At 42.4% G+C, this 26,292-nt stretch overlaps 1 protein-coding gene across 2 annotated transcripts; it reads right to left on the bottom strand.

Annotated features, from left to right (window-relative positions):
- Positions 1 to 1,102: 1,102 nt before the first annotated feature.
- Positions 1,103 to 15,425, bottom strand: LOC147882761 (uncharacterized). 2 transcript variants are annotated; one of them, XM_087401121.1, is made up of 5 exons: positions 15,360 to 15,425; positions 13,399 to 13,637; positions 13,046 to 13,231; positions 12,746 to 12,900; positions 1,103 to 1,321 (listed from the first exon to the last, which is right to left on the bottom strand). In XM_087401121.1, exons 2-5 carry the CDS (start codon positions 13,597 to 13,599, stop codon positions 1,240 to 1,242), a joined length of 624 nt encoding a protein of 207 aa, XP_087257247.1. In that variant the 5' UTR covers positions 13,600 to 13,637; positions 15,360 to 15,425; the 3' UTR covers positions 1,103 to 1,239. The 2 variants fall into 2 exon arrangements, with proteins under 2 accessions (XP_087257247.1, XP_087257246.1); XM_087401120.1 differs by lacking the exon at positions 15,360 to 15,425 and having other exon boundaries at positions 13,399 to 13,761.
- Positions 15,426 to 26,292: the final 10,867 nt, after the last annotated feature.

The raw sequence follows: 26,292 nt of genomic DNA, 5'->3' as shown, positions 1-26,292 counted from the left end.
CTCACCTCTAAAATGCTTCCCATGGCTAGCTTGGTTATAATAACATGTGATGTTGTGGAAGCAAGAATCATGTTCTCTGGCACACATCACATGCAACACACTAAGTACGTGCATCTTGAAACAGACTACTCCATCACAAGGCTTATTGTGGAAATTTTGAGCAATTAGCTCACCACTGAATTGACCTCCAATAGGCCCAGTATGCACCTCTGTGAGTATGGTTGCTCATCCATGTGGTAGAACCCAATGGTGCAATACTCCATCTCCTCCTTAAAAATACAAATGAACACCAATCAAGCTATATTTCCAAGCTTTCAAAGCCAATTGCCTACACTTATCTCTAAGAATGTGCTCACAAAATGTGCCTTGTGACCAGTACTGAAGCATTTCATCATACTCTATCTCTAAAATTCCATGGCAAACTACCCCACACACACGTGTGTGGAACACCCTTCACACTTGAGAATCAACCAATTCATTGTGTTAGGACAAAAAGAGAAGCATAATTTCTACAAACATAGAGATCATCAATGTTGTAAGTTATCATCTTCTATACGCATAGGAAGAGTAGCTACTATGACATTGCTCCCAAAGTCCATTTTAGGAACATATGTTACCAAAAATTCCATTCGCACTAAACACTGAGTACAAATAGATGCTCTCCCGTTTGCAACAAGCTACATAGTCAATCATAAGAGTACACTTAGATAAATGTTAGTTTAATGCTTTGGATATTAAGGATGCATACTATTATAAAGGACCTAAAAGGCCAAACAAATGTTAAAAAAGTAAATGATATACCATCCCTGAAATAAAAAAGCTTCATATGCGAGACGAAGAATTTTATATCACAATTACGGTCTCCTTCGGCACATTGAGTGGAGCTAGTTACAAGCTAAGAAATTCATCCTCATCTTCTTCCTTTTTTTAAAGATACTTAAGACAATTCATGTAAATGCTTGAAAGTTTTTTGAAAGATAAACAAATAAAGTCCTTTAAAAATTCCTATTCAAAGTATTGATGTTGTAATGAAATGATACAACTGAATAGAGGAATAGAATCTCACATCATTCTTCAGATCATGGAAATTTGAACAGTGCAAGTAGCTGATACCTCATCTTCTCTAGAAATTTGTTTATGCTTCTTGAGAAGAAAGGTAAGTTTCTTGATACCTCATCTTATCTATATGCTACTTGAGAAGAAAGGTGAGTTCCTTCTGAACTTGAACTACACAAATCCTTAAGAAGAGTGTTTCTCAAAATACTTCTGTAAGTGAGGGCTTGATTTAATATCATGGAATGTAACCTCCTGTTGCTCAGCCCTAGAAATATTGCATTGAAAATAAAAAAGGCTATCAATAATCAGTTTCCGCAGAGGTGCACTTCACTTCTTCAACCATGTCTAATTTAACAGACTAACGGCATGCATGTTTCATGCCTACAGAAAGGACAACTGTATACTTAGTGAAAAACGAGAAATCTTCATGTTAAGTATCAAACATGCAGTCAAATATACTTTGGCATACAATATCAAGGTGTAACGTGTATACGTTTGTGGCTAATCCTTGAATATGCAAAGACGTGTGAAAGAAATTGTGCACTTTAGATTTAACATACCCATCCATTCAATCAAAAACAAATATAAATTATATTAAAGGTTAAAGATCAAGCAAGCAAAGGTATGATGCAAGATCCAAAAATTCGAAATGTTTGGACTACAGTGGATCTAGGCCTACTATTAGAAGAAGGAATACCAACCCATCACTGAGCTATCTCCCATCACTCATAAGCTACCCTCCATCCCTCATCCCACCTTCATGCCATATTCATAACCATCTCACTAGACACTCACATCCCACTCGAGGCCTGGGATCAGATCGTCATGGAGCTTCATCGCCTTCGTGCATGAGAGATGGAATAGGCTGCTCCTATGCCATTTCCTACAGCTTCGTGCCGCCAAGTACCTGAACCAATTGCTCTGGCTATCCGTATAGTGCCATACAATGTACGGATGTCTGTACGATTCCATACAAGTCACCGTTTGCAATCTGTGTGCCTCTATTGCACATGTCCACTCAGGTCCGTGCCTCTATTGTGCACCTGCCAGTATAGCTACACACCTCCATTTTGCAGGCCAATCACTATTTCTTGCCAAAAACTCGATTTGAAGTGACATTAGTCAAAACAGAATTTTGACATTGGTCCGAATTTGCACCACATTGTGCTCAGATTGGAGATTTGCAGCAAAATTTGGAGCTTTCTTCAATTTTCCCTCTTTTGGCACATTTTACCTTTTCCAAAATTGGGGCTTTTGCCAAATTTGCATTATTTTTCTTTCACGATGTCCGGCACAACACTGCCCACAATTTCTCACATTTAGCTTGCAGGAAGTTGGGGCTTTTGCTCATGTTGACTTGCATTAGCTCTTGTGTATTGGGGACTTCACTTTCGGGTACCTTGGAGCAGATTTATGCATACATTTGGGACTGATTTGTGCAGACTTTTGCAAAATTGCAGGCAGATTTTGCAGGACAGCTTATTGCATTTTGGCTCAATGTTTGATGAGGCCCATTTGGTCTTCATATTTGTAGAGCTTTTGCTGTCATATTTGTGTTGACATTTGCAAATTTTGTATCAGCTTTTGAGCAGCCTGCTCATTGCAGTGATAGCTGCAGGGCACTTTCCTTTCAGGGAATTTTTACAATGGCCAACCTTGATTTCAGCAGAAGATATCCAGGAATTTCTGGGGAGTTGTATCTGGATCAGAGACTAGACCTGTCTCTTAGGCACAGGCACATGCTGCCACGCATCCACTGCGGTGGTGTTGCTGCTACTACAGCCACTACAGGTGGTGCTACTAGAGCCACTTCTGGCTCTACTACCATTGCTGCACCAGATCCTCCCACGCCGATTAGACCCATTGGGATCAGAGGGATGCCCAAGCACATGCTGTCATTGCATTTGCATGCAAGAGATTCATTATCCCTCACACCATATCTTGCAAGACAGCTAAAGATGCATGACCAAGATGCATAGGTCTTTTCCATGACACTTGATGGACCCCCTAACGCATACCAAGGATTTGCTACAAATTTGAGGTTAGTGTGGGTAACCCCAACCACTATTTCTTTGATGAGCTTGTTTCCCTACTCCTATAGAAGGAGCACAGTCGTCAAAACCAGACTGCTTCTCAGGCCTTTGCCACAGATCATAGGGGCAAAGGCAAAGGGGGGGGATATTACAACAAGCCCAAACCTTCACCCGGCACCTCATCCTCTTCTTCCCCCGTTGATGGGAAAAATAAGAAGCGTTGTAATTATTGCAGGAAACCAGGCCATGACATATCTGAGTGCCGAAAGCGTGTTGCTTCCAAGAAGAACAAGCAATAGCAGGGACTTTTGCAGTCACAAATGCACCAGCTACGCATGAGGCAACATTCTGCTCATGATGAGTGGGCATTTGATGCTTCAGCCTTATCACTTTCAGATTCCAACTCTGACTAGTATTTTGATGGTGGTGCTTCAAAGCACATTACATCCTGCAGAAATTTATTTCAGACATTAAGTGATGCTGCTAAGGGAGCATTGTTAATTGTGCAAACAATTCCTCTTTTCCAATCATTGGAATTGGATAGGTTGAGGTTACTTCTGTGTCAAGGGATACAGTCACCCCTCTAGAAGTGTTGTTTGTTTCACGCATTAAAAAAAATCTGATTTCCATTTCAGCCATTTCTACCAATGGCTTTATGGTTGTATTTGATGGTTATTGTGCCATTTATGACAATTGGCATGATAATTGCATTGTACTTACTAAGACACTTTCTAAGGGCTGTATGATCTAGATGCATATGAAAAACAGCCAGCTATTGAAGCTAATGCACTAGCCTATCTGTTGAATCTGTAATTTCAGACACACACTTTTGGCATGAGAGATTGGGGCACCTCAATTATAGTCTGGTCAAAAAATGCATTCACAGGACATGATTTGGGATCTTCCAAAGATGCATGGACTTAAGCAACACATTTGTGAGGGCTGCTTGTTGGGTAAATGCATCGGCTCTTATTCCCAAAAGATGGGACCCTTGACGCATCCAAGAACCTGCATTTAGTGCACAATGATGTCTATGGTCCAATGTAGACATATTATCTTGGGGGTTTCTATTATTTTGTCACTTTTGTGGATGACTACACCAGACACACATGGGTCTATCCTCTTAAGGCCAAGTTTGATGTTTTTGCACACTTCAAGAATTTTTTAACCATGGCTGAAAATGAGTGGATGTAAAGTCTTGACCCTCCATACAGCTAGGGGGGGTGAGTATATGTCTCGACAGTTTGATGATTTTTTGGCAGCCCAGGGCATCATCATCAATGCACTCGTCCTTACACCCCGCAACAAAAGTTGTTGTAGAGTGGAAGAAACAGTCCTTGATAGAAATGGCCAGGTGTATGCTTAAGTGCAAGCCCTTGCCTTATAAATTATGTGTGCAAACTACGTGCTGAATGGGACACCTACTCGGGCATGGCATTGAAGACAATTACACCTCTGAGGCATGGACAGGTCATAAGCCGGTGCTTTCCCACATAAGGGTGTTTGGATCTTTGGCATTTGCTCATATTCCCTCTCACATAAATTGCAGGATAAGTCTGTCAAATGCATCTTCATAGGCTATAGCTCACAAAGTAAAGGTTACAGGTTGTTTTACCCACTACGGGGAAGGTTATTGTCAACAGGGATGTTACTTTTGCTGAACATGCAGACTTACCTTAACTGGACTGCACAAGACAGCCTACTGGATGCCTCGGATGTGTTTGATACCTTGCTGCCCCCTTTCAGTCTATTGTAGATTCAGATCAGCTTTTGCAGGGTCAACCTTCACATGCTTCTAGCAGATCTCAGCCTCCTCAGGTTCCACATGCTCAGCCTGATTTGCAGCCACATGATGATCATGGAGTTGAAGAGGAGAGAGCTGTCATTAGACAACAGAAAAGAGTTCGAGGGTGGCTCTTGGATACTCTAAGGTGAAAGCATCGGTGATGGATGCTAAAATGGAATCACCTGAAGAGCTGAATGCGCCGTGGTATGTATCTCCGCATGCGGCTGGAGATGCGAGCGCCTTGTACTAATGACTTACTTGCTGAATAATTGCATAATCACTGGTGAACTCCTGCTGCGTATTTGCATCTGATGTGACAGTAGATGGAGTCGGATCCATGCATGATTGTGATGATTGTGCATCATCAGAATCAGTTTGTGCTGATGTAGATGGGACTCCCTCGTACTGAGGGCTTGCTGACAAATGTGTCTCATGCTGAGGGCTTACCAAGGAGTGTGCCTCATGCTGAGTTACCGGGTAGTGTGTATGATCAGAAATTGTGGGCTGATCCATACTAACATGTGAAGCATCTGCGTCTCATCTCTCAAGGCCAATGAGGCTGGAGTCTGCATCGTAGACTAGTACATACCGTGTGGCAATGAATGGTCGAAGAAGGTTCACTTTCCACCCACGGATCTCATCCGGAGTCATGATTGGTGTATCATCAACTGCATAAAACTCAATGCTCGAGGCGGTCTGGTGCTCTGTCCAAGAGGCTTACCCGTGTACCGGTGAGAGTGTCTACCCATGAGAACACTGTGTGAGAGATGCCACTGTGGGGCCTACGCTAAACAGTCAAAATCAAGTCGTGAGAACTGTGTATATGCCAAGGATCAAGCCTGAAATGAAATGATGACAGTTGCGTGTCGGACGTAGCCAAGAGGCCGTACAAGGCTGATGTATGTGTGCACAAACTAATGCCAAAAATAGTCAACAATGTGTGACTTTACATGGGTGGCATGTGTGTGCAAGATGTGTGCAACAATCTTGAATCCGAGAGGAAGATGACTACCAAGCGTCACATTGAGTGATGAGCTACCAAATGCCAAGAATACTGAACTGGTATCAGATGTGTGAATGTGTATATATACCTTTGTAAGACTAGAATAAGTCCAATAATACAAATTTAGATTTTTTGTTGTTCTAAAGACAAAAAATCTACATAAAAAATAAAAGAGAAAATGAAAGAGAAGGAAAAAGAGGTAAACAAAAACTTTTATGAAAAACAAAAGGAAGACATACTTAGCAAGCAAAGCAACACTTATTTCGTCATCAGTGCCCAAGCATAAGCTACAAGGATGACCCAGATCTCTCCAATATGTGGACGCATCTCAACCAAGGCAGCAACCATAAGGATTATTATCTTAGGGATGGATATTTATGGAACCAGAACCGGATCTGTGTACTAAGAGACCTCAGACCCAAAGTGATTGAAGAATGCCATAGTCCTCTCTTTGCTGGCCATAGAGGACTGTCTCCAACCCTCGGAGAACTTGAAAGGTATTTCTATTGGCCTCAAATGAGAAAGGATGTCTTTCAGTATGTCACATCTTGTCTAATTTGTCAAAAATCTGAGTATGATCAGCAAAAGCCCCAAGGCTTGCTTCAGCCCTTACTTGTTCTTGAAGCACCATGGCAACATATTTCTATGGATTTCATTACCGGATTCCCTAAGTCACCACAAGGACACGATATGATATGCCATTGGACAGTAGTTGCGATTTAGCAAGCAAGCTCATTTCATTCCTTGCAAGAAGACTCTTAAAGCAACAGAAGCAGCTGCACTTTTTATCAAACATAATTTTCGTCCATCACCGGATTCCTCAGTCAATTGTTTCAGACCAGGACAGCAAGTTTACAAGCAGCTTTTGGAAGGCCTTGTTTGATAATTGAGGAACAAAACCAGAATTCTCGTCATCTTACCATCCTAAGTCTGATGGACAAAGCAAGCCAGCACACAAAGTGTTGCTGGAATTGTTCTTATGCTATGCCCATGATCACCCACAACTATGGAGAAGTACCTTCCTATGGTGGAGTTCGCATACAACAATACTGTTCATTCATCTACACGTAAAGCTCCTGGGAAGAAATGATACAATTTGTCAAAAGCCTCTATGAAAGAGAGGGGAAGAAAAGAACAACCACAACTATACTGTCAAAGCAACAGATGGAGTCATAACAGAAGAAGACATGGGGAGTGGTCTGAAAAAGCTAGCTAATGGGGAAGCTCCATACACACAAGGGCTAGTAGTAGAGATGTTAACATGGGGAGGGCAGAAAACAAAGAAAATGCTTACGAGGCTTATGAACATGTCTCTAGAGGAAGGGTTTCCACTAGATTGGCACATAAGCAGAATTGTACCAATCCATAATGAGGGAGATAGAACAATAATGGTAAGCAGCCTAATGGCAAAGTTATATGGCACTATCCTTGAGCAGAAAATCAGCAAAAGGTCGTAAGGAGTGAGGGCGCCATCCCAGGCAGGGTTTCGCCCCAAGCACTCTACAGCTGATCATTTGATTGCCATACAGGCTGCAACTGAAGGCGTGAAGGGTAGTAAAGAGGCTGTCTACTGTTGTTTCATAGATTTCAAGAAAGCCTTTGACACAATGCCACGACAGAGGCTATGTGAAAGATTGGAAAAGCTTAAAGCCCCTCAAGAACTCAGAGAAGCCACGTACCAACTAGAAGTTTCTAGCTGAGTTAGCACAGCCGCTAGTGGATCATGCTCTACGAGAAAAGTTGTAATCAGGAGTGACATAGGGGTTAAACAAGGCGGCTTCCCCCTATCACCGACGCTGTTCGGTCTTTTTATCAATATATTGAAAGAGTGGATGAGAATACACAGCAAAGAAGGTGTGCAAATTGCAGGGTACGCTTTGTTAATGCTTACATATGCAGATGATGTGGTATCCTTCGCAAAGAACCAGGAGAGTCTGCAAGCACATCTAGAGGCACTAAGAGAGTTTTGCAAACACTCAGGAATGCAGGTCAATATAGACAAGTCAAAGGTAATGGTCATCGGGACACGTAACAAACAAGTAGATGTCACATTTGGAGGGGATCCCCTGGAAATAGTCAACTCATATAAATATTTAGGGCTGGCTTTCACCGACAACTACAAATGGAATGCATGCGTGGAAAGGAGGATTTTGGAAGGTCTAAAAGCTCTATATAGCTTCCAAAATAAATGCAGGAAGGTGCATCTATGGAATTGGGAAATGAGAAAGTTTTGTACACCATGCTTGTGCAGACAGTAATCCTTTACGGATGCCCCGCTTGGGCACCTGGGCTGTCTAGGATTCACTGGGAAAGAATACAAACTTTAAATAAACGATTCCTAATAGGGGAGTTAGGGATTAAGGCATAGACACTCTACCCCATCCTACTGGCTGGCTGAAAGAGGTATGATACCTCTAGAAGGTGAAGCATTACGTCAATTCATGGCATACCTCAACAAACTTGAGAAGATGAATGCCAGTAAGATACCACATAGAGCGATGGAAGCTACACAATTCACGGTTTGGCAACTTGGCAAAGAGAGGGGATGAAGTGGATGGAATCATGGGGTATAACAACCGCTGATCTACCAGAAGATGCATGTGAAATAAGAGAGATTGTGACGCAGAAAATGATACAGAAACTATGGCCAAACCCAATGGATAGTTATGGAATGCAGAAATACCTTGGGGAAGACATATCAACATTTATAAGACATTTGATATGCAAAATCAGAACTAGTTCACATGTTCTCAAGGTAAACAGGGGTAGATGGGCAAGACCCAGGATCCCCAGAGAGGAAAGAATCTGCAAAATCTACCCCACAAGAAAAGTAGCAAAAGAGCAGCATGTACTCCTGAGATGTAGAGCATATGCACACATAAGAGAAGGCTATGGGAAAAGCAGAGACCTAAAGAATCTGCTAGAGCAGCCAGCCAAAAAGCTAGGAAGCTACTTAAAAGAGATTTTAGAACATTGCAACCAGGTATTGGGGCTAGCTCACAAGCTGGCCCAACAAGTATGTGTATATCGATGATAGAGCTGAAGGGACTGGCGCCGGTGCAAACTAATTGGGTAATGCGGCAACGGCTTACTTGGCTTGGTGGAGTTAAATCTCCTCTAAAGCTGAGCTAGTATATAGCTAGACTACACGTCGATGCGCAAAATACAACAAATGAATTTTATCTTAATTCATTTTATGTGCTGGGTACGCTACAGTGGATCAGGAGGTGGTTCCGATGATGAGGATTTGATGATGCTGACTTGTGGAAATGTCAGATGACAGATATGAGGTGCTCAACGCGTAGAGCACGATCTGGTGATCAGTTTTGCTCATTGGATCACCTCCAAATTCCACCTGGATCAAAAGTTATGGCTCCCGAAAGGATGGCCAATTTTTTATCCCAAGAGGGTGATCAAAATGATGAGGTGTCCAAGGATGATGTGGTAGTGGAGGTCACATGCTGTGTGTCTGTGGAGAGGGAACAGTGCCTAGCAAGGGTTGTGCCACGTGGCACTGTTGATGTGGCATGCTGAGTGGGCATGCTGCTAACTGGGCTTGCTTAGGTGGTCATGATGACTTGGCAATGGATGCTGACTGGGCACACTGCCAGTGTCATGATAACTTGGCAGGCTGATGTGGCATTATGGCATGCAATGCTAACGTGGCAAACCTTGTGGCCTACTTAGGTGGTAGCTGTGTGGATAAGGTGCTACGTGGCACTCAATGGGAGGTGTTGATGTGGCGATCTACGAAGTGTGACATGGCACACGGGCCAGTGGTGACAGGGCAAGCTTAACCTATGATGACGTGGTAAACTGGATAAGAATTGCCACGTGGCCAATATTGGACCACAATTGGTGTGTGATAAACCCAAGGATAGGGTGTCAATTTTGACAATGTGCCACGTGGCAATCAATGAGCCAAAATAAGATGCTGACAGAATCTTAAAGATTTTGGATTTCTATCACGAGCCGTCAACATGGTCGCAACTGTGGGCAGACGTGTCATGGCGCTCCGTTCCTTTGCTTGAGGTCACCTGGGCATTGCACTATGTGAAGCTTGTGTGTGGAGGCTTGGCCTGTGGCATCGTGGAGGAGGTTGCTATGGCACGCTGTAGTCTATGGGAGCTGTGCGGAAGTGAGAGAGGGGGAGAGAGGAGTGCACACGATATAGTTATCTGTACACTAAGTTGTATTGAACACGAATATGAAGATATACATGTGAACCCTTTAGGGTTAGGGTTAGGGTTAGGGCTTGCTCCTAATGCCCTAGAGGTATGGTGCAATTTACACCATCCTCAACAATTACAAAGCCCACTTTGTTGCAAAAGGCTATGCCCAGCAACATGGCATTGACTTTGAGAGGACATTCGCTCCCACCTCCCACATTACGACCATTTGCCGCATCATTGCTCTTGCATCCCCCAAGCATTGGGAGGAATACTGAAAATCAGGTATGCTGGTTGAAAACGTCAAGCACTGCTTCACATTGTCCAGGAATGGCTGACTGTCCCATGAAGGAAAAGACGAGACAATGTTGGAAACTCAAAGGTTGAGTCCTCTGAACACAAGAGTGTGCAAGAAGCTCCATACGTCAGCCACCAGTGCCATATGCACCAAGACAGCAGATCTAGAACCACAAGAACTTGATGGTATCTCAGAGACTAAGCAAGACAAGGATAACCTACATGCTCTGGGTGCTCTAATTCCAACCCCAAAGTAATAAATTGAAAGCTTTAGTGACATAGCTCTTTCGCGGATCTCTAAGCAGGTGTGATTAATAAATTATAAAAGGATGCCAGATTACAAAATTATCTCCTGGTTGGGGTAATATCCCATGTGCTGAGAGGTTGTGGATGCTTCCAGATGGCTGTTGCCTTGTCTGTACATAATTATAACCATTTTGTGCAAACTGACACTTTGACAACATAGGTGTAAACCATGCTATTGATTGTATTGGTCTATCCTTCTGGGGGGCCAAGGTGCATGGGCGGGTGTGTGTGGCTGGCTGGGTGGCTGTGTGTGTGTGTATGGCTGGCATTTCTTCCCATACCATTGTGAGGCATTTAGGGTATCCCATTGGCTGGAATATTACCCCTCAACAACAGCTTAAATGGGTGCTTCAAAAGATTAACAAGAAGCTGGAATATTGGCACTTGTCAACTTGGCCTCTACATGTTCGATTTCGAATAGTCCAGTCTATCATTATGGCATATGTGCAATTTTACTTGCCTCTTCTTCACTGGTCTTTTAAGCATTTGGCTTCCTATATGTCCCAGGCTATGGAGATATTTTGGAAAAGCAAATCTCACAAAAAGGCTTTGCGACTACTTCCCATGCAGTCTGTTTGTTCTCCTAAGACTCATGGCGGACTGAATATTCTCAATCTTCAGTTTCATATGTTGGCAAGAAAGAGCACTATGATTGCTGATTTCTTTCAGCAAAAAAAGCCATGGGCTATTATGCTAGCAGCTATGTGTGGAAACATGAAGTCTAATGCATATGGGCATTGGATTACAGATCACTGGGAAGCAGTCACGACCACATTTCAGGGGAAAATTCCTGGCTGTCCTATTTCTACTACTTTTATTCATGACTGGAAGAGAATTCTCTCTTATGCTAAATGGTCAGGTGCTTCCTCCCATCATGGTAACTCTCTTCGTTTGGAAAGCATCCATTGGAGCAAGGTGTTTGAATCGCCTCTTGCTTTACAGGCACCAATTAAAGCATATAATCTTATGAAATTGGGCATAAGATTTGTCGGAGATGTGGTGGATCAACATGGTTATGTGCTCTCATTTCCACAAGCTTGCAGGACATTCCCCTTGGGTCTGCATCATAGGCCCATTTGGAGAATACTCACAACTATGTTGCAGCCATTTGTTCCTGTTCCTCCGTTGTTTGTTTAGGATAGATAACTGGACTGGAATCTGATTTCCTTGTCTCCTGCTATATGTTCACTTTCACTGCATAATTTGACATCTTCGATGGTCTACAGATTTCTTCTTCCACCGCCATGGATTAAAAAGCATGCCAACACTCTTTGGAATTTGGATAGGCCTTTATCTTGGTGGCAATCAAAACTTGGGAAAATTTGGAAAGCTAAATTGCCATTGAAACAGAGGCTCTTTCTTTGGAGATGTATAGTCGGAGCTTTTTCCATTGGGGTGAAATTGGAAGCACGCCATATTGCTTCCTCTTCCTACCCCCGTTGCTCTCATCACCATGAAACAGTTCCCCATTTGGCCTGCACTCTCAAATGCTGATCACTCATGTCTCTCATTTGCTACGGCTCCGGTTTCCCTCTATCAGATTCGGGAAACTCTTCTGGATGTTTGGATGCTTCTCACCTCAGATGTCTCCATTCCTCCTTTTCCTTCACTGGGCTCGCTTTTGGGTACTATGCACTATTTGGACACAGAGATTGCATTTAGGATGGGACAACAGTTTCCTCAGGCATATGCTTTCTTCAGAATGTCCCTCAAGCAATCTTTATATGATAGTTATGCTACGAGGGACTTGGATGCTACTAGCCTTGAAGTGTTTTCTCACTGTTTTTTAGTTCTTTCATTAGGCTCTCCTTTGGAGTCTAATGTCATGTACATTGATTTTATGCTAATTTCATAGTTACTGGTTTCACCCAAAAAAAAAAGTGTGTGTATGGCTGGCTGGGTGGCTCTGTGTGTGTGTGGGGTGGATGGGGGAGGGGAAGAGCAGGGGAAAGAAGCATATGTGTGTTTAATTTACTCCTATAGTTTTCTAACACATAATCGGCATACCTTTTATTGGGATAGAAAGACCAAAAGCATGTAATATCTTTATCATTATTACTATTTGGCTTTACAATGAAATAGCAAATCAACTTACAACTCCTTGGTTAACTCATTGATGGACTGTGGAGATATGTCTCTGTCACGCTTAGCTATGAAGAAAAACAGCTTGAAGAATAGAGGCACTTCAATTGTGCTTCCACTATTATGGCCAAACACCTTGAATATGGCTTCCAACATGGCTGAGAAACTCTGTTCCAAAGACAGACCCTACAAGAATTAAGCATTATAGACCCCCATCTCCCAACAAGTACAAAAATTTGAGATGATGTTCAAAATCCACCACCATTTTTTGTTCATATGCATGGTCTCATAAATAATGCTAATGCTAATTCACCTTAACCGATGTTGTAATCAACAGAATGACCACCTCCTTTGGATCCACCATTTCTCCAGAAAATCCACCAAGATGAAAAATTCTCTCTACGATTGCTAAAGAAATCCCATTTAGCGAACATAACTCTGCAACTTCAGCCTGCCTCAACAACTCCTTTCCTTTGAGCTCATTCCAAATGCCTTGGAGCTATAGCATATTTAAAACAGATTAATTGAATTTACCAATTGGAATTCTCGCTTGAAGGTTTTAAATGAGAAGAGGACAAAACATGTATGCAATGGAAGGGAAAGGAATATGCAAAGGCCAAGTTACATAAATTGTAAGGTCAAGGATGACAAAGCATCCTCTCTTACCTGATGAATGGAGGGAGGTTGGGTATTTTCCTTTTCCTTCGCTTGCTTAAGAAGCTGTTGGAAATAATGCGCTGCAAATTCTTCTAAGCTTGCAGGTTGTGTCCTAAGCACCTCCTTGGTAAATTTTTTAAGTAGATCTGGGAGACCAAGGGGAACCTGAATTTGCTCAACACAATAGACTGGCTCAAAATCCAATTCCATTGCTTTACTTCAGGCCTAGCCACCTTTATGTAGCTTCCCTATCATGTTTGAAGGTGCAAAAAGTTAGCAGACGGAGATGTGTACTGTAAGACAAAGCGAAAATGAAGGTTTCTTACTTTCTAACATTTCTTAGAACAAGGAATTATCAGAAATCATTCAGGATAAAAGGATCTCCCATGGATCCATGGGCTGATAAGCCACATGAAAGTCAGAAGGAACTCCATAAAGCCATAATGATGTCTATGTAGCATAACATTGACTAAGGGCACACAACATACTCGAGATGATGGCTACTACATGGCTAACCTGGATGGACTGCGACACCTCTGCCTCAGTCTCTGGCTTTTGCCATTCTCAACATTCCAGCATGCCTCGATTTGGTTTCAGGTGAGCGTTGCACGTGCATGGAATACTAACAGCTCTCCACAAGCCTTATTTCATGGCAAATTGTGCTGTGTTTCCTCTTTGTTTCAATCCTCATTCGGAGTAAAACTCCTTAAACGCGAGCTGACAGCGTTAACATGTCCAACTTTAACTCTTTGTAAATGCGAAGTTTGGGCTACAAAAGGCTACCCCTCTTTTCATCCGTTGCCATTTGAGTAACTAGTACTAAGGAGACTCTGTTTTACCAAATCGCTTAAGCAGCATTTTAAACATCCCTACAAGAACGGCTGCATCAAATTTTCCTTATGAAAGTAGAAGACGTACCCCTCAACCATGTTTAAGTAAATAACAATCATTTGCATCTGCTTAGTGGCAAATGTCGTCCCTCCTCAAAGTTTCTTGCGATCGATTTTGTAAGGTTTCAGATCTTTTTGCTATATGATTGGGTAAATTTTTTTCTTAGGGATCAGATATGTAATGCATTGTTCTGGTTTAATGTGTACGGGGGATTCTTGTTCTTATAATACTAGATCTCTTTATCTTCCTGAAACACTTGGTAATATACTATCACGAGGTTCCTTTGATGGTGCCTCAATAGAAGGCTCCACGTGTGGCCATTCGTGGACCTGTGATTTGAATCATCGACGATCCAGGGTAGGATTTTTTTTATTAGATATAATAATCGTTTTGCGACTTTGCAATTTACATCTGCTCGCATTATAAGGTACGACATTTGCCACTTGGTTATTTATTTAGATGCAATCCAATGGCATCTTTTCTTTGGCAAAGAGCGAGGTACTTGGACAAGCTAATGGCTTTCATAAAGATTTCAGATTATCATCCATGTAAAAGCGCAAGAATAGTGAAACACTGAAATTGAAGGCATGGCTGAAGAAATTACCAATTTCGACAAGGTGACAGGCACAGAGACCCTTTCCATCATCAATGGTTACTCTCATAGGTTGAAATTGACGGCCATATTGGTCCACAACTCATGAAAAATCTTAAGCTCATCAATTACGAACAAATGTGAGATTTTCTTTTCATAAGCACGCTACTAGGAATTTTTTTCGGGATCGTTTATTGGCAAACAGCGAGGTACCTGGACAATCTAATTGCATAAAACAGGGTTCGTATAGATTTCACATTGTCATCAATGTAAAAGCATAAACAATGGCGAAACGCTGAAATTGAAGGCACGGCGAAGAAATGACGAATTTCGGGAAGGTGACAGAGGCACAGAGACAATTCCAGGAATCGATAGTAACTGTGATAGGTCAAATTGCTCAAAAACCTCATGAATAATCTAGTTTCATAGGCCTAATCTCATCAATCACGAAGAAATGGCGTAAGATACTAGAAAACATCTGAGGTACCTGGACAATCTTATAGCAAAAAAAAAGGTTCGTCAAGATTTCAGATGATCATCCTTGACGATTTCATGTAAGAGCACAACAATGGCGAAACACCGGCACGCTGAATTTCTTTCAGTCATCTATAGTAGTAACTGTCACGTTAAAATTGACGGCCACATTGCATGGGTTTTTTTTTTTTTTTTAAGAAACGCGAGAGAAATGTTAATCATCTTTTCTTCTTTTCTATTCTTTAAGGAGAGGTTTCGACGTGGACGAATTCTTGAGGTTCGGAGAGAGGAAATGGGAGCTTCGTGGAGGTTTGGGGGAGGTATGCAGAGGTTCGGCAGGTTCTCGAGCTTTGGAGAAAGCTTTAGAAGGTCGAATCGACATGTGGTAATGATGATGGACATTGTGTGACGCGGCGGACTGTGAGACAGTACCAGTGGGTGCGCGGGATGGGTTCATGCAGAGTGCACGATTGGAACGGGGCAAACAGCAGACTTGATGATGTGGCGTGCGCAAACTCGATGACCTGGCATGCACAGTAATTCGCTTAAAGTTGATGACGTGGCATGCACGGGTGCGAGAAAGTTATGACATGGCGTACAGATGATGGCGGGACTCGATGACATGGCACACGCAGATGGACTACAGAGTCTACAGACTACTGAAATGGGACAAACACGTGTGCACAGACCCGACAATGTGGCGTGCACAACCGTTTCATCACTCAAAGTTGAGGACGTGGTGTGTGCGCACCAATGATGTGGCAAGCCGATGACATGCCAGCCGATGATATGGCACACGACGATCGGGAAAACACACACACACACACATATATATATATATATGAAATAAAATATAAACCTGTGTATTATTATACACACACACACACACACACACATAGAGAATTATATGCACAATGTGTATACACTGTCTCTCTAGAACTTCCTTATTGCCCAAGGGAGCTTGCACAAACAATAAATAACCACACAAGGAGAGGGTGCTCTGTCTACGAATGTGGTTCTTCACCTTCTCCTCTTGGTAAATTGGAAAATGCCAATTACTTGAAACACAATTGGCATACAATATATGGAAAGCCCACAGGTGCTACGATATCCTTGCAATGATTGCTACAATCTCAGTAGCATCATGTATACCGCAACTATTCTCCCTTCCAATCTAAAACCAAAGTCAACCACTTCCAGCAACAACAACGAGAATTCTCTCTCCAAGCTCTCAACATCGTGGTTCACGAGAATCCAGCTCGCATGCTCACCTCACTTAGCCGTTCCTTCTTCTTTGAAGCTTTGGAGAGGGAGAGAGAAGTCCACAGAGAGAGAGAGAGAGAGAGAGAGAGAGAGAGAGAGAGAGAGAGAGAGAGAGAGAGAGAGAGAGAGAGAGAGGGAAGGGAGACTGCCACATGGCAAGAGGAAGGGAAATATATAAAAGTTATATATATACGTATATAAATATATATATACATATATTTATTTATTTATTTATACTATTGTATATTATATATTATATTATAGAAAATATATAATACATTTTATATTGTGTGTGTGTATTAAATAGTATGTAAGATATTCTCTCTCTCTCTATATATATATATAAGAGAGAGAGAGAGAGAATATCTTATATACTATTTAATACACACACACGTATAACAAGCCACCCCCTCCTCAACCACCTCTGCTTTAATTCCATCATTAATGCCAACTCGCACTATGATCTTCTTGTCATTATATATATATATATATATATATATATATATAGAGAGAGAGAGAGAGAGAGAGAGACAGAGGGGGGGGGGGGAGCCCTCCTCACCCAACATACCGTCACTTTGTAATTGTTTTAGATCCATTCTTCTTTGTTGCCCAATTTGTTGTAGATCCGTTCAGTCATGCCATTTCTAGAATCCCTGACACCACACCTGCGATTGTGAGCCCCTTAGAAGGGTTGTTTTGTGATTTCAGTGAAGTAAGAGAGGTGGAGTTGAGTTTCGGCAAGGACAAGAATTAAGAGAAGGAGGAGGTGAGTAGGGCAGGAAATAGAGGAAATTATAGAGGTATGTTGGGGAATTGTTGTGATCATCAGGTTGCAATTAGGTACCCCATATGGTAATTGATGGGAGACCACACATCTTTGCTTTTCTTTCACTGTTTTATTTGCATCTTCATCTTCTGGCATGACCAAAACCATTTTTGTGTTTTGCAAAAAGCCCACTAGCTTTTTTATTATCCTTTGTAACTATAAAGGGTGGGAGCCACACATCTTTGCTTTTCTTTCACTTTGTTTTCTGACATGATCAAAACCATTTTTGTGTCTTTGCAAAGATTTTGCTATGTTTTTTATGATTCTTTTGTAAATATTTTGGATCTTTCACTTCTACTTCATAAAATCACATGGAAAGTTGCAGTCCCGCACAAAATAGCAGTATGTTTATATTTATTCCTCGAATTAAAGGTAGCCTACGATCCCAACTTTGAGACCTAGCGGAGCGGGTCTCTAGCCCATTGTAGACGGGTCAAGCTACTCGTCTTTAAAACAAGGCTATTATGTTATGATCGTCTTTCGAGCCTAGTAGCCCTTTCCCACTCTGTTGTAGCGAAATTTCACCAAGCTTGTAACGTTCTCATGAAAAGCTCTGCCAATCACGGTGCCAAACTTTGGTAATTCACCACTGTCACCACCGCACGAGAGACAAAAAAAAGGGTGCCAAGCTAGGTATAGCCAATGCCATGGAGCATTTCTTGTCAATTGCAATTTTCCTTGCAGGTTCCCTGTCAATTGTTGTAGGTTTTTTTGGCCAAGTGGATCGTGGGAACAAATTCTCTCCAATGCTGGCTTACAGTGATGAATGCTGCATGAGCATTTCAAAGCAACGAGTGGGAACGGGCTCTAAGAGGCCATGCCCATACTAGGGATAGCGAAGGTATCACAACCTCTTTGAAGGACTTTTTCAGAAGGTGGGGAGGTGGTGGAAGCAATCCCCATTTCTCTCGTCCTCAACCTATGGCTACGCATGCTGAAAGGTCTCGTTTGTGTTTGCAAGACTACACAGTGGACTGCGTGATGCACTGTTGGCCTCGTGTGGGTTATATCACCACCAGATAATGGTATAAGGTCTGGGGATACCCCTACGCAATCCCTAAACTGCATTGGAAGATGTCTTAAAAGGTGCCTTTGGGGATGACCCTAATAATGGTGAGGCCGTCTAGTGAAGTTGGTGTAGGGGGTCTATGGGAGCGGCCTCTAAATGTTGGAATCAACAAGGCACCTCCCCCAAATATGATCAAGACAAGGCCAAAGAGGGGTAGGGAGGGAGGGAGTGCATGGGGAGGGGGGGAGGATAACTTGCCAGCTTTTATTCAAGGCTGGTTATACCTAGCAAAAAGAGACCCATTTATAAAATTTTGCCAACTGCAATGGGGCACACTACACATGGCCTACATTGCCAAGTAGCAAGGAGATTGACTTTCCAAGATCAACGAGGCAGTTGCAACCCATGCTATCTATGGCCTTTAGGGCAAGGTAAGTTGTTAGCAAGCTCAAGACTGCAAGGAGTCCTTGAACATTGGACAAACCTCCCTCAAACACCAACCTATTGTATACTCCCCAAAATAGCTAATAAACCAGCTGCTCTAATTTATGGCCAAAGTGTTGCAATGATAGAGTAAAATTCGACCACCTCTCCCATTAAAATAGCTCGCTAGTTTCTGAAGCAAGCAAAAGAGGTGATCATGGCCAGAGGCCATCATGCCCACCCTTTCTGACCGCCTGGTTAACCGACTTCCAATTAGCTCTAGCTACAAAGCAATCATACAACAGGCGACGGACTTCTTCCATTCCTCTCTCTCTCAATGAACACAAGGATTCACATTAATTGTTTTGGCAAGCTTGCCTTTTACTGGCAAGGGCTTTCCACAAGAAAAACTTAGCCTTCCCCACTCTATACATGATCCAAATACCACAAACTTGGTCATTCACTAATGATGACCTTTGCGCAAGCTCCATTTGGAGTTCAAAGCAGCCACAAGTGATTACCTTTCAAGAAAGCATCTATAGATAGCATTGGCCATAATTTTCCTTAGCACCTTTAGTGATCAGTACCCATTGATTTACTCGCCAATTGGGGAAAACCACATAATTAGTTGGCCATTTTGAGGAATAAAACACAAAATCTCAAACAAAAGCGTCTCTTCTTGAGGATTCGTGCTCACCTATAGGCCAATATAGTTGGCAGATTTCCAATCAGCTTTCCTATAAGCGAATATACAGATTTCCAACCTCAAGGATTCATTTGTTGGGGTAAAGGCCAATGGCCTAGTACATACCCCTTTGTACCATACATACATAATAAGAGCTTACCTTGATCTGGGTGAGTTAGCACCCACAGTTTTTGGTGTTCTCCCTTCCTTTGTTGCTCTTCGATAAGACCTCCTCTCCATCAACTGGTATCAGAGCACCATGGCTTCGGGCTTGTGGTATGTGCGGGCATAGGCAGCGCTTCGAGTTTTGAGTCGATGCGCTTCTTGCAGTGTGCAGAGCTTCCATAGCCATCGGCGGAGAGGGAGCTTCATCGGAGAGAAGGAGAAGCTCAAGGGAGCTTCTACAGTGTGGGAAAGGGCTCTTCTCTTGATGAAAGTGTAAAATTTGGTCACACTACCAAATTTGGAGGAAGAAGCTCATCCGGTGAGCTTACAGATGGAGAGAAGCAAGTCGCTCAGCTATGGCAGTTTGATAGCAGTTCAGTATTTGCCCATAACTTGAGCTAGAAAACTCCGATTGCAAAACTTTTTTTATCGAAATGGAGCTGACTTCAAGCTCTACGGATTGGTAGAAGAAGCCGTCAGCTGATTCAGAGTGCAAGTTGCAGCTTGAGCTTTGTGCAGGTGGAGTGTAGTCACCAATTCGTCTTGGTGTATGCATGTGTTGGATAGCAGAGAGTATGAGGTGCGCCAGCACATGATGTTGGTGCATGTGGCAAGAGTGGAGTGTAGCAAACACTCTTTGGCATAGTCTTAGCATACATCGCTCGGTTTTGAGCAAGTGAGTGATGCCATTGGGCATTGTGTCTGATTGCTTGGCTTGAGCGCTGACTCACCAGATTTCTTGGTAGCTTTTTTGTTCCACCACTTTTGGTGTCTCCTTATCCCTTTGTATGTGCTCTCTCCCACATCATTTGCAAGCAAATACAATTGACAGATTTCCAATCAGCTTTCATGGCATCCCACAATGGTGCCCAAGGTGACAAACATTCTCTCTACAAACTCCAAGCATTAGTGATACCATTGTTAAGAATTAGACATTGGGTTGGTTAGAGGGATCTAAAATTCACATGATTGGTGGAAGTGGATATTGGATAGGTGTTGGATGTGGATGATGGAGACTTGGTTCCTATTTAGTGGGTGGACATGCCCTTGTACTGTGTAGATCATCCTAGTCCTCCAATTGAGGGTGATAGCTAATCTAACCTTAATTGGCTCCTATTGTGTAGGTCTCACCATCTTTTTCTCTCCTTCTCCCACGTGAGATTCCTCTTTTCCATAGTGCACTCCATGATTTGTAACATGGTATCAGAGCTCGGTGGCTCTTCTCCTCATTTTTCTTCCTCTTGCCATTTGGGAGCTCTTTCCATTCTTATGTGAGAATGAGAAGCAACAATTTCGTTCAAAAGGCACGCCATCTACTGAGAGTTGCTGCTAGAGTTCTAGCTACTATTACGAGTATCTTCTCTCAAAAGCAAATATGAGAATATCTCGGTTTTCTTGACTATTGAGCAAAAGGCAGCATTTAATCCATAGTTGTGTCATTGCTAGCATATTTGCTACGCATTTTCCTTGTTGCCGTCACATATTGTCTGGTCGTTCTCAGAACGAGGTAGTGCTGTAATTATGTTCTATTGGTCTCAAAGGGTGCCAAATAGGTTTTGATGCTATTGACAACTTCCAATTACTACTCTCTCTCTCTCTCTCTCTCTCTCTCTCTCTCTCTCTCTCTCTCTGCCAACCAAGGAAAAAAATAGGGGCGAATATTAACCCAAAGGTGAATTTAGAGCCTTCTAGAGGTTGCTTGGGCTAATATTTACAACATTATATTTAATATATTTGCCCAAATTTTAACATAAGTTTCTCATAAAAGCTCCAAATTTAGCCCTCAAAGTATTCAAATTGACCGGCACAAGTCATCTGGACACATCTATAATGTTTGATTTTTGAAATTCTACCTTATTTAAAACCTGCATATGAAGATTATCTTAAACCCATTAAAGCCTTGAAATGCTAGTAAGGGCTAATATTTGTAACTATATCGATGAGAGTTTTGCCCAATGACATACACTTCATTATCTGTGTTCCTAAAAAATTCGCCCAATGACCTACACTTCAATAACTATGTTTCCCTCTTATTTTTTACCCTGCTGCCAACAATAGTATATGACCGCCATAGACATACATGCAAAAGACATTTGTGGTATTATTCAATAATGCCATTCTCACGAAAAGCGATCTATGAGCAATTTTTCTTACCAGAAGTGTATAAGCGCCTTTATGTGGTTGTGCAATCAGGATGCTTCTTTCCTTCTACGAGGTCTTCTCCTACCAACGGCTTATTGCCATGACATTATGTGTCGCTCGGTTTTCCAAGTCGTGGTTCTTCCAATTGTTGACATTTTTTGCAAGAGCCCATTGCCTGAAGGTGTTATTCACTATGCATCACAAGAAGCTACTATTCTTCTTTGAGGATTACCTATACTGCTATTGAAAGCTTTGTAGAGAAGCCCTTGTTCCAAGCTATTGTTGTCACCCCTTCCTTGTGTTTTTTTTGGGTTGTCATTCATTGTTCAATTGGATGCTATAAAGAAGAGACGAATGTGGTTGTTAGAGACTAAAAACCAAGTTTTTGAATAGAGCCGTCCCTTCGAATTGCAACCTTGGCTCCAAGTGTCCATAAAATCGAAGAGGCGACATCTCTGTAGCAACACATTTTCTATTGATAGATTTTGTCTACCCTTATCTTTCTAAGGTTTGAAAGCTCTTGGTTTTTTGACACATGGCAGATTGATGAGCAACCTCTTAAATCTTTTCCTAAGGTTTTTTAAGCAGGTCATATAATTGAGTTGGTTGCCCCTTTATAGCCCTTCTTCCCTCATTTCAAAGGACTTATTTGAGAACTTTCCCTTATGCCATTTGGCTCATTTGTTGTTCAATTGGATGCCACAAAGAAGAGACAAATGTGGTTGTTAGAGGCTAAAAAACAAGTTTTTGAACAGAGGTATCCCTTCGAATTGTAGCCTTGTCTCCAAGCGTCCATAAAATCAAAGAGGCAACATCTCTGTAGCAACGCATTTTCTATTGATAGATTTTGTCTAACCTTATCTTTCTAAGGTTTGAAAGCTTTCCTGGTTTTTTGACACATGGCAGATTAATGAGCACCCTCTTAAATATTTTCCTAAGGTCTTTTAGGCAGGTCAACCATTGAGTTGGTTGCCCCTTTATAGCCCTTCTTCCCTCATTTCAAAGGACTTATTTGAGAACTTTCCATTATGCCATTTGGGCCTTACTATTTCCTTGGCAAGACTCATTTTCTCAAGGAAAGTTTCTTTCTCAATTCAACACAATGTATTTTAAAGAGGGGGAGTTATTTTTGGGTCGCAATGGCTCAAAACTTTTCTATTGGCAAGTGATATGGTAAAATTTTTATCTCTTGATAATCAAGAGTATCCTATTTTTGTCACGTTTTCATTGAAGAAGAATGATCTGCAGAGTGCACTTTCTTGCTCATGCCTTTGTCCTTTTTCTCTATAGTCTTGTGCGTGTTATTGACGAGATTTTAATAGCAAATCATATGTGGGATTGTTGGGACAAATCACTGTTGGCTCTTTCCCACAGCTCTGTAGGAAGAGTAGGGTTTTCTCAGTATGCAGGTTTCCGAGCCTTTTTATCACCTACAGATATATCGGTGTCATTGTTTGTAGTATAAGTGTAGCTTAGGACATAGAGTCATATTCCAGTGAGAGACTTAGGCTTAAGTCAGGTAAGCAAACATAGTGCATGCATGTGTGAAAGCGACGTGCGTAATCATGATTGGGGTAACGAAGACTTTCACCTTCATTGGGGGTTGAAGGGTTTAGGAGGAGCTTGAGGGTTAGAGGGAGGTTTAGGGTTCAGAAGGAGGTTCCAAGGTTTAGAAGGAGGTTCCAAGGTTTAGAAGAGGTTAAGGGTTCAGAAAGAGGATCCAAGGTTCAAGGTAGAGTATAGGGTGGACTCGTCTCCCTTGTAGATCATGGAGGTCAAGGGTTGAGGGACTAAGGGTTTAGGGGGAGCATAGGAGTGGCAGAGGAAGAAGGTAAGAGCATGGGAGGGAAGGAGAGAGAGGAGGTGGGGGGGAAGGAGAGAGACGAGGAGGGAGGAGGATGAAAGAGGAGAAGGGAGGAGGGGGAGGGAGGAGGAGGGAGGAGGAGAAGGAAGAGGAGGAGGGAGGAGGAGGAGGGGGGGGGGGGAGGCGGAGAGGGAGAGGATGGGTTGCAAGGTTGGAGGAGAGGGGAGGAGGAGTTGCAAGGTTAGGACATGCTTTTGGATGTGGAGTGCAAGGAAGCATGGACACTTGGAGACAATTGTTTGGAATACCAAAGTAGAACCCTACACAATGCCCCAAAAAGTGTGGGCTTCATTCCATTATCAGGTATTTATACAAGTTAGACAGCTTCTCTCTCTGCATGTAGGAATTGTAAGACATTCTACATCTACATGTAGAACTTGCATATAGAAGTTGCATGTACGAGTTGCATGTTGCATGTAGAACTCGCATGTAGAACATGCATGTAGGAATCGCATGTAGGACTTGCATGTAGAACATGCATGTAGGAGTTGCAAGTAGCATGTTGAGGATTCCTAAGAGAGATTATTCCTAGCCTTATGCAACTACAAGCGGAGCTTTTCCTCTACTCTACAGACACATTTTGTGCTACCTAAGTCCATGTTGGCATGGAGACAACACACTCCCGGATCCATTTTATTACCCATCCTTAGGTTATGACTTATTCTGATCACGGAGTTGGGATGCCATGCAAGTAATCTAGTGGCCATGGAACTTGTGTTGTGCCATTCAATCCTATTGTAAAGCCTTGGCACCATACAATTTTTGCTCAGTTTCCAGGTAGACTGTATCCACCATTTGTTCGAACAATGATATGTGGCGTGCTTCTAAGAAGATGACTCTTTGATAGAGTTAGCTTGAAATTTGGGCATCGATCCATTCATTGGGATTGAAACTAAGTGGAGGCAAATGGCAGTCGATGTGGCTGGGCACCTCTAGAATGTATTCCAATGTTTTGCAAAAGATAGCACTTTGGCGAAGGATGTGGTCAATGCTGTCGTACATTATTTGCTCATGCTATTGAAGTGCTTAGATCAGTGTGCCTTGGATATTCCATTCTACTCCAGTGTATGGCTCGATCATTGGCCAATTAATGGTGTGATCTTCACCCAAAGTGTGTATGTTAGCTTCCCATCTGTGACATCGTGGAACTGCATAGAACTTGGGATGGGTTCTGAGACAAGGAGGTGCACGCAGGTACTCTTTCAAGAAGATTACATCAAAGAGCTTGGGATGGAACCAATCAGGTTGGGGATCCAACTTGCTTACCCAATCTTCACTAACTTGATGCTGACAAAGTTTGGTAGGGAAGTTGTCCAGGGTCCATCCACGTCGACTTTTCATATCAGGATATTTGCTCCAGAAATCGTTGATGGGGTTACTGGGAAGTGGTATCATATCAAAATCATGCCCATCATTAGAATTTGGCATGGGAGTGTGAATTTGATTATCCAAATCCTGATATTCAAAATCAAATACTAGGTCATTTTCTGCTCATGGCAGCACAAGTAGTGTCGGAGGATAGGGAGAGAATCTGGGGACATGGGGGAGAAATATGGAAGTGTTAGTTGTGGAAGGGGAATCAAAGGGGAGGGAGGGAAGAACTGGGCAAATGGTTTGAGTAGCTTGGTAATCCTCGAGGGTAGTATTAGCAAGGGAAGGGAAGAAGTTAGGTGTGAGGGGCTCGTAAGTTTATGACTATTGGGTTAGTTGAAAGTGGTGAGAGGCATGATCAAAGAGATGATGAAGGGAGTAGATATTAGACTGGAGCCCAAGGAAGGTTAAGAGGGTGGTAGCAGCAAGGGTAAGTGAGGTTATGAGGTTGACATAGAGAGTGGTTAGATATGGGAAGTTGAATGTGAGATAGGCCATGTCATCCACCGACACTTCTTTTTGCTGGTGTGATGGGATCATCAGCTACTACTGCAAGGGTGGGATGTCGGTTATGCCATGCTTTGTAAATAATAGTGATGGCCTTTGTAGCAATGGCAACAATAACCCTAAGGGGAGGACTACCCATGACACATACATATGTGATGAAAGCATCTGTCCTGAGTGCTATAAATCCTGCATGTGTAGATAGGTAGAAGATATTTTTTTCATCTTTGGACAAAAGTCTTGGCAAATTACGCGCAGAGTTTTGGTTCCTATGGAATATTTCCATTTGATTGTTGGATGAGAAGATAAGATCCTGAGTTGGAGTTGCTTCCATTGGATAAGCACTCGTGCTTTGAGGTGATCTTTCACTTATAGAGCTGCCATAAGCTCTTCATACACCACCGTTGTGCATTGTAGTGGGACTTCATTGGTTTTGTCTTCCATTTCCTCATTATTGTGCACTAGCAATTGGAGTTCAATCTTGGAGATGACTATTGCATCTCATCCATTTTTTCTTTATATTTATGGTAGATGGATGTATATGCCTCCTTTAGCTTTTCATTTGCAAGGTGACCTGCGCTTTTTGAGGAATGACTTTAGTGATATTGGACCATTGGTCCATGACTTGTGCTTGAGAAGTGCTAGCCTCTTTCATGGTAGCAAATTGGTCCTTTAAGATTTGACAATCCCTTGT

The sequence above is a fragment of the Dipteris shenzhenensis genome, chromosome 29 (assembly GCF_047967505.1).
Source record: "Dipteris shenzhenensis isolate YYH24624 ecotype China chromosome 29, Dip_SZ_1.0, whole genome shotgun sequence".
Taxonomy (NCBI): Eukaryota; Viridiplantae; Streptophyta; class Polypodiopsida; order Gleicheniales; family Dipteridaceae; genus Dipteris; species Dipteris shenzhenensis.
Note: the sequence above shows the minus strand (reverse complement) of the source record. Positions and strands in the feature narration are given on the sequence as shown.